Source organism: Colias philodice, chromosome 32 (assembly GCF_061535455.1).
Source record: "Colias philodice isolate Cphi_HAF_F1 chromosome 32, ilColPhil1 Martin Lab GWU primary, whole genome shotgun sequence".
NCBI lineage: Eukaryota > Metazoa > Arthropoda > Insecta > Lepidoptera > Pieridae > Colias > Colias philodice.
In genome coordinates, this window is record NC_143117.1 from 435,100 (window position 1) to 448,077 (window position 12,978).

At 31.1% G+C, this 12,978-nt stretch overlaps 1 protein-coding gene and 1 long non-coding RNA gene across 3 annotated transcripts; both read left to right on the forward strand.

Annotated features, from left to right (window-relative positions):
• The first annotated feature begins 272 nt into the window (after positions 1-272).
• LOC149474915 (uncharacterized) lies at positions 273-1,325 on the forward strand. The gene is made up of 2 exons (XR_016318177.1): positions 273-478; positions 1,042-1,325. It is a non-coding gene; the product is annotated as an uncharacterized LOC149474915 (long non-coding RNA).
• Positions 1,326-2,442: 1,117 nt separating this feature from the next.
• Positions 2,443-3,946, forward strand: LOC149474916 (uncharacterized). 2 transcript variants are annotated; one of them, XM_089714020.1, is made up of 2 exons: positions 2,443-2,701; positions 2,796-3,946. In XM_089714020.1, the coding sequence occupies exon 2, from the start codon at positions 2,844-2,846 to the stop codon at positions 3,936-3,938; it is 1,095 nt and encodes a 364-aa protein (XP_089570146.1). In that variant the 5' UTR covers positions 2,443-2,701; positions 2,796-2,843; the 3' UTR covers positions 3,939-3,946. The 2 variants fall into 2 exon arrangements, with proteins under 2 accessions (XP_089570146.1, XP_089570145.1); XM_089714019.1 differs by having other exon boundaries at positions 2,443-2,697; positions 2,793-3,946.
• The last annotated feature ends 9,032 nt before the right edge of the window (positions 3,947-12,978 follow it).

Sequence of the window (12,978 nt, forward strand, 5' to 3'; positions counted from 1 at the left end):
TACGTATACAATATTTTGTTTTTTTAACAAAAACTATGACAAAATCTAAAATAAAGTTAAGTTAATTATAAATAACAATCGAAAAATGGGTAATTTTACGCTGTCCCCTGCTTACTCTTACGCGTTTATTACATTATTTCTTAACTTTTTTGTAAGAAAGGTACCATCTTTTAAGGTTTTATTTGGTCCAGGATAATCAGTTACTGTGATAATAGTTAAAATATAATAACCTTATATAACAAAATAAAAGATAAAAAAATCAAAAAGAAAATCAAAAAAATTGTCCTTCCCGGAACATTCAGTTGTGTCACCGATTTTCTAAAAAGAAAATTACTGTGGTTCAATTAATTTTGCATTACTGTCAACACCATAGCTACTGCTATGCAACTTATCAGGTTAGAAGCCGTCAGGGTCAAAAAACTGCTTAGAAGGAGTGCACGCGTGTTTGCAAGCCGCAGGGACCAAATTCTTCATTCAGGTATGTGACCATATTTTGGCTTATTTCTATCTATTTATCTTGTAGTATTTAGTTAATTTTGTTTTAAATGTTTTATATGTAAGTTGATCAAAAGTTTTGATGAATATAAGTGTTGTGGTTATATTTTAAACCGTTTTTATTACTAGAGGATTATCAAATGTGACTTCCGCTGTGTGACTATTTGAGCGGTCACATATACGCTGAACGAAAAGTCACAACATGCCTGAACACATAAAGCAATGTTTACATGGCGATTTTCTTGAGCTATAAAAATATTTTTCTAAGACATTTTTGACTGAGTAGGAAACTACGGCAAAAAGTAGATTTCAAAAATAAAAATTATTTCTCCATACAAATCGCAACAGCTGATTGATCATTTTGCATGAGGAAGTAAAATTTTTTTTTGAGGAAAAAAAAAGAAGCATTATGCAGAAAAAGAAACAAAATAAGCCAGCAGAACTAAGAATCTAGACAATGTGCCTTGTATAACAACGAAAGATAATAATGGAACAAAAATTAATTTTTTTCACGATATTTTTCATTGGTTTTTTTTTTATTTACAGATTAACCTTCGTGTTTGCAGCGTCCACTGAAACAAGATTTTTTTTATCAAATATGGTGATTGAGATTATTTAAGGTTAATAATAAACGAATCACGAAGACTGATTATCGACTGATTAATTTGATTAGTGCCAATATAAAACATAAAAGAGACTTCTTATTCTTGAATCTTGATAGTAATTTACCCTTTAGATAAATAATAATAATGTGATGGCTTAAGCCCGAACTGATTGTGATAATTTAGTTTGAAGTTAAGTTAAGTTTATAATTATATTTATTATGTGTGCCTGCGTACTTTTTTTTCGCCATGTAAACGCACCCTTTCCCTTTTTAGGTATTCGGTTGTGTGACTGTCCCTATATTACGGAGCTGAATTTTTTAAATATTTCAGTAGATTTTACATTTAATGCCCTTCAAATCAGTCTCTTTAATGGAGAATAATACATAAGTGTAATATTTGTTGCCTTTTCTCTAAAAAAGTATCTAACATTTTAAATGTAAAGATAATAATGACAGTTGAAGTACCAGAGTCACAATACTGAATATATTAATGTTTTTTTTAATTAGCTTAGATCCAAAAGTTGGGAATAGTGAGTGTTTAAAATATACAAAATAACGATTTTAAGTTAATAAATAAACAATATCTAAAAATTCTTATATTTTGCACTGTTTTTCCAGCTACTGAATATAGTCACACAACTGATATAAAATTGCGAGACTTTCCATTGTGTCCTATTATTTTTACAGTTTTCTCATTTTAAACCCATCATATTATATGTTTTCTTGAAGTATATTGAATTTCCGTTTTAAAGAGACCAAAAAAAGTTTAAAATATAATACTATCAAAAAAAATATATTTTTCAAGGAGGGGGTACATTTTTGTGAAAATGCCCATTTACGAAAACAAAGTAACATATGGTTTTGCTATTAGCTATCAGGAAAAAAAATCGTATTGGAACAAAAGAAGGATTGTAACTGAATTAGGTAATTAGGTATGTTTGTTTCTGGGTGCACCGTTTTCGACGACGCGACGGCCGACGCGTGACGTAAACAGAGTAGGTACCTACTTTGCTAAAACAAACTAAGTAATAAAATTGTGTGTCTGTCTGAAAATTCGCTAAAGCATATTTTACCAATGTTTGCAAGTTTGTGATTACTTTGATAGTTTATCGATTTATAATAATTGTATACTTATATCATTGTTTAAAAATATTCAAACACAATATGATATAGGTACTGATTTATCACTGGTTTCAGTGATGAACTGATGAGTCAATGTTAGCCACAATACTAATCACTTTCGTCATACATGTGTATGAACTATGATTGATGTGATTTGCAATGTGGTGAAATTTCATAAAAATCACGGGCCAATTTTTTGTTTTGAATCCCACCGAAAATACATATACATGTAAAGAAACTTCATTTCTTTGTATAGTTTAAGTAGTGGATTTGAATTTTGCCGCTCGGCATAGATAATATAACATTAGTGAGACATACCTTCGACAGAGGTCGCGACTCGCGAGAGAACTATAATGGCGAACGACGCCAAATAAAATTGTAATGTGTTAATTTAAAATTATTGTGTAATCTTTGATCTGTTTAAATTGTGTGCTTAAGTTAAATTAAACTTTAAATGTCGTTTCTTTTGTTTTCAGGTTAGTAATTTCTTTTCTCATTTTAGTAACATTAACAATGTAAAAGTTATGTTTGTTAAATGTGCGAATATTAAAGTCTCAACTTTTGTTTTCAGAAGAAACACATCGTTTAATTTAAACTCCCTTATAAAACGACATTTCTAGTTATGAAAATGGATAAACTACGATTCCAATTCGCAGTTTTAGCGGGATCAGATGGAAAATCCAATGTGGTGTGCATAACCTCAATCGAGACTACGGATGGACGCATTTTTAATATTCCAGATGATTTAAAACCTGCAAGTAAGCACACTAGTTTAATATCTTCGGACGTATTCACTAAAATAAAAAACTCATTAAAAAAAAGACATCAGACACGTGCAGTGTGGATACCTTTAAATACAGATTTGAGGAACATATATTTAGACGAAGGCGAAAATTTACAGTTTGGTGACCAGTATTTGGAAGAAATTACAAGAGAAACCGTACCTTTACTGAGTAATAATAAAAACACCACAACAGAAAATAAGAATATTAGTAAAGTAGCTGAACGATTCATGATAGAAAAATTTTCAAATAAAAATTCGAATGTAAATCAGTGGATAACTGTATTTGAGAGTGAATGTGAGAGATTTGAGATTTTAGAAGATAAAGAGAAGATTGAGATATTGAAATATTTATTAGAGAAACAATGTATAGATTGGTATACCAGTATGTTGATAAAACTAACTGTGAATTCAAACTGGATAGAATGGAAAGAAAATTTGTGTGAAACATACGGAAATAAAGGTTGGACTCAAGAGAAATATGCATTTAACTTCAAATATCAAGCTGGATCACTACTGGAATATGCAACTAAAAAGGAAAGACTGTTATTAGAAGTAAACAGGGATATTGACACTCAAACAATGATTAGTCTTATTGTTATGGGATTACCGGAATACATTATGGATAAAATTGACAAAAAAACTGTAAAATCAACTGCCGCACTATATAATGAAATAGGTAAATATGAAAATTTAACAACCAAAAAAAACTACTATAAAACAAAAAGATATTATGATACTAAAGAAATAACAAAACCATATATTGAAAAAATAACAAAACCATGTAAGATTTGTGAAGGTTTAAATAAAGGCGTCAGATATCATCATGAAGATAAGTGTTGGTTTAAACATCCCGGTAAGACATACAACAGTAAAGCTGTAAATAATTCAGTGATAGAGGTGGAATTAAATAACAATGATACAAAAAACGAATAATAACACCATTAATTAAAGTCAAACTAATATTAAATGGAAAATTAGAAGTGTTCGGTATATATGACTCCGGTTCTAATGTATCAATAATTAATTCCAAATTATTAAGGGTGAAAGAAAGTGAAAATATTTTAAATAAGGATAACCTAGTTACAATTAATGGTGTTAAAAAGACTAATGGTTTGACAACAATAAGAATAAAAATTTTAAAAATTGAAGAAAATGTTGATGTTTATATTGTCGACAGCAAAGAGTTTAAATATGATTTTTTAATTGGTCTGGACCTTATTAAGAAGTTTAAACTGATTCAAAATGAGGATTTGGAAATAACACAAAAAACTGAAGAAAAAAATGTTACAAATGAAAATAAAGAAATAAAAAAAGAAGATACGTCATGTGAAAAAGTTTCAATAAATTTTAATGAGCACATATTGGAAGAAAATTTCAAAATAAACATGGGCAATTTAAATAATCAACAGAAAAAAAAGATCTATGAATTGATTGACAACTATAGATCCATCTTTGCGAAAGACAAATATGATGTTGGCACTGTCAAAGAATATGAGGCACGTATTGATTTACTCATGGACAAATATTGCAGTAAAAGACCTTACAGATGTTCAGTTCAAGATAAAATAGAAATAGAACAGCAAATAGCAAAATTACTTGACAAAAATATTATTGAAGAATCTTATAGTCCATTTGCAGCACCAGTAACACTAGCCTTTAAAAAGGAAGACAACAAAAGATCAAGACTTTGCATAGATTTTAGAGACCTAAATAAAATAGTAGTACCCCAGGCTCAACCGTTTCCATTAATAGAAGACCTTGTAATAAAAACAAGAAATTCAAACTATTTTTCTACACTGGACATAAATTCCGCTTTTTGGTCAATTCCTTTAAGGATTGAAGACAGACACAAGACTGCCTTTGTAACACAAGACGGGCATTATCAGTGGACATGCCTACCATTTGGACTAAAGACATCGCCAGCTATTTTCCAAAGAATACTCGGTAATATTTTAAGGAAACATAAGCTTACTGACTTTGCTGTTAACTATATTGACGATATACTTATATTCTCTAAAAGTTTTTCTGAGCATGTTCATCATTTAACAGTATTATTGGAAGCTATTAAAAAAGAAGGTTTTAGACTTAAATTTACAAAATGTATGTTCGCTTCTGACTCCGTTAAATATCTTGGTCATATTATACAAAAAAATACTATTAGCCCCTTACGGGATAATTTAATTTCAATAAAAGATTTTCCTGTACCAACCTGTCAGAAAAATATAAGACAGTTTTTAGGAAAAATTAATTTCTATCATGAATATATACCAAACAGATCAATGATTTTGGATCCTCTTCACAACTTACTTCGTAAAAATCAGACTTTTACTTGGTCTTCAGATTGCCAAAAATCTTTTGAGGCTATAAAACAATTATTGTGCTCAAAACCAATTTTAGAAATATTTGATAAGAACTTACCAATTAATATTTATACAGACGCTTCCTTGGAAGGTATAGGAGCTGTATTGAAACAAATACAACCAAATGGAATTGAAAAACCAGTTGCATATTTTTCCAAAAAATTAAACAAAGTCCAAAAGAAAAAAAAAGCAATATACTTAGAATGTTTAGCAATCAAAGAAGCTATAAAATATTGGCAGTTCTGGCTAATTGGCAAATCATTTACAGTATATACAGACCATAAACCTTTAGAAAATTTAAATATTAGATCAAGGACAGATGATGAGTTGGGAGATTTAACTTATTATTTATCACAATATGATTTCAAAATCAAATACACTCCAGGAAGAGAAAATATTGAAGCGGATTGTTTAAGTAGGAATCCTGTATTAAATGCAAATGAAAACTTAGATGATACATTAAAAATAGTAAATTTGATAAAATTAAATGATATTATTTTGGACCAAGAAAAAAATGAAGAGTTACAAAATAAAAAAAACAGTTTAATATTAAAAAACAATGTCTATTACAAAAAGTTTAAAAATTATGAAAAGATAATTTTATCTGAAAAATTCAGTAAACAATTGATTCAAAATGTCCATAAAAACATGTGTCACATTGGTGTAAGACAAATGCTTAACACAATAAGTCCATTATATTCAGCAAAAAATATCACAACAAATATAAAACTACATTGTAAAAATTGTGAGACTTGTATTAGGAATAAAACAAGAGGGCAAGAAAAATATGGTTTAATGTCACAATTAGGCCCTGCTACCAGACCTTTTGAGATAGTCTCAATCGACACAATTGGAGGCTTTGGAGGCAAACGATCCACAAAAAAATACTTACATCTTCTTGTGGACCATTTCACAAGATATGCTTTTATTATTACATCAAAGACACAAAATGCTAATGATTTTATGAAATTAATAAATAAGGCAACAGACTCAGACACAATTGGGATGCTCTTCTCTGATCAGTACCCAGGAATCAACTCAAAAGAATTCAAAAATTACTTAAAGGAAAAATCAATACCAATAATATTCACTGCAGTAAATGCTCCATTTTCCAATGGTTTAAATGAAAGATTGAATCAAACTCTAGTAAATAAAATTAGATGTAAAGTTAATGAAAATAATTATAAAAAAGCATGGACAACGATTGCTCATGACTGTGTTGATAAATATAATAAAACAAAACATTCAGTCACAGGGTTTTCTCCTAAATATCTATTAGAAGGCACAAATATATCCTGTTTGCCAAATGAACTTAAACATAGTATCTCAGAAGAAGATTTGCTCAGAGATAGGAAAATAGCATTCATAAATAGTTTAAAATCTCATAATTACAACAAAAAAATATTTGATAAACATAGAGCTAAATTTGATTTCCAAGTAGAAGATATGGTATATGTTGAGAATGGTAGTAAATTAAACAGAAACAAATTAGATGAATTGAGAATTGGTCCGTTTAAAATTATTGAAAAGATTTCAAATTCTATTTATAGAATTAATACTGGCCATAAAAAGGCAGAGTCGAACCTCTTTCATATAACGAAACTAATTCCTTTGTCTTTAAAGTAGAATAATAAAAAATGTACCTATTTTATACTTACTGAAAACTGTTAAACTAAAATTATAGTATGTATGTAGTATTAAGAGTTAGATGAAGCTATGTTATGTTATATTATTTGTATTCAAGCATTTGAATTAGAATATTTTAGTTTTGTGTAAATTATATTGCAAAATATGCTCTTTGGGGGGGAGATGTAAAGAAACTTCATTTCTTTGTATAGTTTAAGTAGTGGATTTGAATTTTGCCGCTCGGCATAGATAATATAACATTAGTGAGACATACCTTCGACAGAGGTCGCGACTCGCGAGAGAACTATAATGGCGAACGACGCCAAATAAAATTGTAATGTGTTAATTTAAAATTATTGTGTAATCTTTGATCTGTTTAAATTGTGTGCTTAAGTTAAATTAAACTTTAAATGTCGTTTCTTTTGTTTTCAGGTTAGTAATTTCTTTTCTCATTTTAGTAACATTAACAATGTAAAAGTTATGTTTGTTAAATGTGCGAATATTAAAGTCTCAACTTTTGTTTTCAGAAGAAACACATCGTTTAATTTAAACTCCCTTATATACATATTACTAATTGCGTTATTAGAATAATTAATGACTATACCCACGATCAATTATTACAATTTACAATATAGTCTCAAATGCATACTAGAGAAATATTGCAATTTGAATCAAAAAATGCATAGCATACAAAAATAAATTCACAACACAAGAAATTCCGCGCGCAAATCATAGCGCGTGTCAATGAAATCAAGAATGTAATTTTATATCAAGCCGACGACGACGCCGAACTAAAGTACCTACAGTACCATTTACCTTCAGTGTACAATACAGTTTACAGACCTACGACGGACGAACAATAATGAGTAATAAATTGTTTACAAAAAAAAACATAGTTTCTAAGGTCATTAGTTTTATTTTATTTTATTGTTATTTTCTTTGAACGATTGGAAATGAAATTACTCAATTATTACACATAGAACTTTGATTTATTAGAATTATGCGAATTATGTATAAGATAACGAACGCGAATGCACGACATCTAGCGCGTCAATGTCTAAACATCGCCATTCGTTTAGACATTGACGCGCTAGATGTCGTGCTTTATGTCGTGTTTCGCTTGGCAAAAGTCACGCACACTACTGTAGAAGTGTCAAATTTTGCCGGTATTTCACTGTTGTTTTTCTAAGTAAATAATGTAAGTTATTGATTAAAAAGGTCGAACGCGGACACATTTCATTGTAGAGAAGTGATAAAATGATTAGTTTTAAAGAAATAGTGTCTGTGTTAAGTGTTTAGTCGTCATCAAAAATGTATGGAGGGACGGTCGGAACATCCACCTTAAACAAGAATTATTTCATATAGGTTTTCTATTCAAGAACTGCTCTTACCAATTCAAGATCCTTGGCATCTTGTGGATGTGGATAACCTGAGCATGATGGTTGATCAGTAGTATTTGATATGTCAATTAAGGCAAATTGAGATGGATGGTCTGCCTGAAAGAGATAAAAATGTTACTTATAACATTGGATATGGTCCCAAGTAATAATAAATAGATTGCTACAGAAACATGGACTCAATGTTTGGTAAATTGTAAAACTTTTAGTATTTTTTTTATTAAAAGCATTTATTGAACAAACATAGTGTATTATACTTATGGATAGTGTAGCTTTCCAACAACGAAAGAATTAAAAAAATTGGACCAGTACAACAGTAGGACAACTAAAAAAATAACTCAGTAGGTTTTAAGTACCAGTCATCACACCACTTGTCTCATGACACTCTAGGTCTCTAGAGCATATCAGTCAAAAAAGATATTGTGAAGCTTAAGTAAATGAATCCTTAGACACTATCGGAAATTTAAGAACAATTATAATCTTTTTTCCATTAAAATAATATCCTGGTTTTATTATATCGTAATATTGTCTTAATTCTAACTCTAAAATTCTATCCTTACCATATATAGTATTTAATTTTATTAATATATCCTTTAACACATTTGAACTTAACATAGAATGATGTGTTGAGGACGTACGAATGAAAGCTAATGTATTTTCAATTCTAACCAATTCTTGCAATATATCATCTACATTTTCTGTCATTATGCTAAGGATTTGGGCAAATTTAGCATATTTTATCAAACGGGATATTTGTATCCTGGAATCAGATAAATTTAAAGTCAATAACGTTCAAGATAGAATTCGAGGACAACCACTGAAAATAAGTAATATCGACTTAAATGAAATACACTTCAACCACAGCCCTGAAAATCATGTAAAGTTGAATTCAATAAATTTGGAAGATCTGCATAAGATTCATACTAAGGTACTGATGCAAGCACCGATTGAACTAGAAAAGAATACATCGACGATATACCATACCACTGTCCCAATTTATACATTCCTTTTGGGCACTTTGCTACTTTTCGCAACTTACAAAGTAATCCGTTATAAGAACGTTACGTGCTGGAAGAATCAAGACGACCCTAATACAAAGACGGAAGATCAAGACAGTCAAAATTGTACCGAATCTTCGCCAGGACCACAGTTTCCAGCAACATTTTATCACACCGTGCTCAAATAGTTGCTGGTCTTCGGGGGGAGGAGTTACGCCAACGGATCCCCAAGACATTGCTGCGTCGACGTTTCTCACGGGAACGTATTGTACGGACGTAGCAGCTAGGCTATTCTGTAAAAAACGCGCCCGAACTCGCATCTCACCTGAGTGAGTCGACTCACTTCACTTTCGAACGTTCGAGTTTTTGGTTTCGCATTCTGTAAACATCCGCTCGGCAGAGGCGAAGCGAAGTGAGTCTCACTTCGAAACTCACTTGCCTAGTGAAGGGATCTTATAGATTTGAATTTATCGACATTGTTATTATCTTTAAAATGCGGCAATTTAACACATTTTGAAGACATAATAACACTTTAGTATTGTACCGTGGGTGGAATTAAACTAAAATTGCAATTTTACACTGATAAATTCTTTAAAATCAAAATAATTCTAGCGTCACTGAAAAAAAAGGACGCTTGTCTGTGGTTCGTTTGACTTATGTTTATTTCTCAAGTGGTTTTTTGTACCTAATTTTAAAGTGTTTCGTGTTGCATTCTTTCTAAAAGTTATGTTGGAGTTTTGGCTGCATATTACATTCGATGTCCCCGAATTTCATTATTTTGTGTTGTTTAATCGATAGCTGGTAGTGGATTTTCTTAACAAACTGCTTTTCTTTTCCATCAAAAATGCGTAGTTTTTGTGAAAATCGAAATTGAAAATGATATTTTTTAAGGTTATTTTTGTACTAAAAACGCAACTTAAAGTAAAATCTTAAGCCATTATAGTATCAAAATGTCTAATTATCACACTCACACGCATTATTTTTAAATGTATTTACGTACCTATTACTTTATTTACATATTACAATTTATTTTGTCAAAATAGTATTTTAACAATTTAGTATAGCCAAAAATCGTTCCATATTTTGTATTCACAACAAGCCACAGATAACACAGATTAGTTAATATGACGCAGATCACAGATTAGCAATACAAATATACTAGCTTATCATAGAGTATAAATGATACATTTTAATTTTTAATGTTTTTTTTATAGCTCACTTGCTTCAGTTTTAAAAATCGATTAACTTTTACTTTTAGTATTCAAATAGGTAGCGAGGAGCGAAGCGACGAGCGTGTTAGGTTAACTGTTGAACTGCCGCACGAGCCGAGCGAGCGAAGCGAGCGTGCCGCGGCAGCGGCCGGCGAGTGCCAGAAGCGACTTTAGGGCGATTCCCACTCAAACAAAAAAAAACTACGTAGGTTTAAACAACCTGTTTGTATTTTATTTATGTATCGTAAAATTTTTGTTATTATCAAATGCTATCTAAATTAAAATTACGAAGTGTCTAGTCGTCCGCTAAACGGATGAATAAAATAAATTAGTCGTCCGATTACCGGATGAATAAAATAATTTAATCGTCCGATTATTCGGATTACTAGATAACCTTTTAACACTAAAGCTAGTTGGGTTGGACTAAAGCAAAGGGGGCTCAGGACTTAGAAAATTTTTGATGGAGTTGGTGTCATTATAACACCTATTTATTATTGTTTTATCGTAAAGATTACGCTAATATAAGCATGTTTTATAGGAACAACTTTTCTCTAAAATCAAAAATGGCCGAGATATTCGCCCTCAATTCGTTAGGTTAGGTTTAGGTTAGGTTAGGTTAGGTTTCTTAAAAAAAAAACTACACAGAAATAGGAGCCCCGCGAAGCGGGGCTCCGTCGACGCGCAAAAAAAATCAAGTTTAGGTTAGGTTAGCCGTTAGGTTAGGTTAGGTTAGGTTTCTTAAAAAAAAAACTACACAGAAACAGGAGCCCCGCGAAGCGGGGCTCCGTCGACGCGCAAAAAAAAATCAAGTTTAGGTTAGGTTAGCCGTTAGGTTAGGTTAGGTTAGGTTTCTTAAAAAAAAAACTACACAGAAATAGGAGCCCCGCGAAGCGGGGCTCCGTCGACGCGCAAAAAAAATCAAATACCTACGTGTGCCCTCCTCCCCCCTCTCCTCCCCCCACAAAAAACCTATAATACGTGCGGCAGTTCTCTAAAGAATTATTATTTTATTCATCCGGTAATCGGACAACTAATTTATTTTATTCATCCGTTTAGCGGACGACTAGCGCTGTCCTTAAAATTATTTTTGACAAATTCATTTTAAAAATCACTTTCGAATTATATTTATTATCTACAATTGTGAACGCGTCATAATATAACATTTATTATCTATAATGGCATGTCGTAAATACGTGGTAAATACAAACTTACATTTTCCAGGTAATATAATTTAAGAAATTGTTATAAATAAATTAATAATACGGCATTATATTTAAAAATATTGCCTGTGTGCGAGATTACTAGAAGTTTTAATACGACAATGGTATAAAAGTGTCGTTTTTAGTACAAAAATAACCTTAAAAAAAATAATTTTCATTTTCGATTTTCACAAAAACTACGCATTTTTGTTGGAAAAGAAAAGCAGTTTGTTAAGAAAATCCACTACCAGCTATCGATTAAACAGCACAAAATAATGAAATTCGAGGACATCGAATCAAATATTTAACCGGAGTTTTAGTTAATGTTTCAGTTTGGCTTTATTAAGTTGTTGTGTAATTGCTGTTAAACGTGTTGCATAAATTATTTAAAGGAGAAAACTGCAAAAATAACAACTATGAGGTGAGTAATGTGATTCTTGTATTTAACTAAAATATTATCTTATACAACAAGCTTATTGAAATATTTAACTTAAAATCTTAAACATTGTAGCTCCTCGGAAAGGTCGTCTCATCCCTCCCGTGCCCAAGTAGAGTATCTAGTCGACTATCTTAGCAAACATCCTAGCTTAGCCAAGGGTTTTTCAAAAGTCCCGAGCGCTAGAGACGAAGCTAGAAAAACATGGGAGGAGTTGACTATCAAATTAAATAGCTTGGGAGGCTGCACTAAAACATGGAAACAGTGGACAAAGGTAGGCAATAGGCATATAGAAAACTATTCATCTTATACCGTGTAGGTATCTGGCTTACCTATATATTATTAATAAACTTTTAATTTTGCTTTAGTATTGGTCTGACAAAAAGAGTGCCGTGAAGAAAAAAGCTGCCCTAAGATACCGGGCACGCAATAAGACTGGTGGTGGATGTGAATCGGTGGTGGAGCTTTCAGAGGTGGAGGAGAAAATACTCACATTAATGGGCGGGGAAGGTTTTGCAATTGGTGATAGGCATTTGGAAATTAATCCATTTGAAGTAAGCTATTGTTATCGATTTTGTTGATCCGATACATGTATGTATGTAAAATATAATTATTCAATGTCATGTCATGGAGGGTAGTTTGCGCCTCGAAAGTTAACAGCTGTTTTTAAAAGTTCTGTGAATAATTAATTGTATTTAAAGTATATAAGTTACATTTCACTGTGTAATTGGTGAATTTAGTGGGAC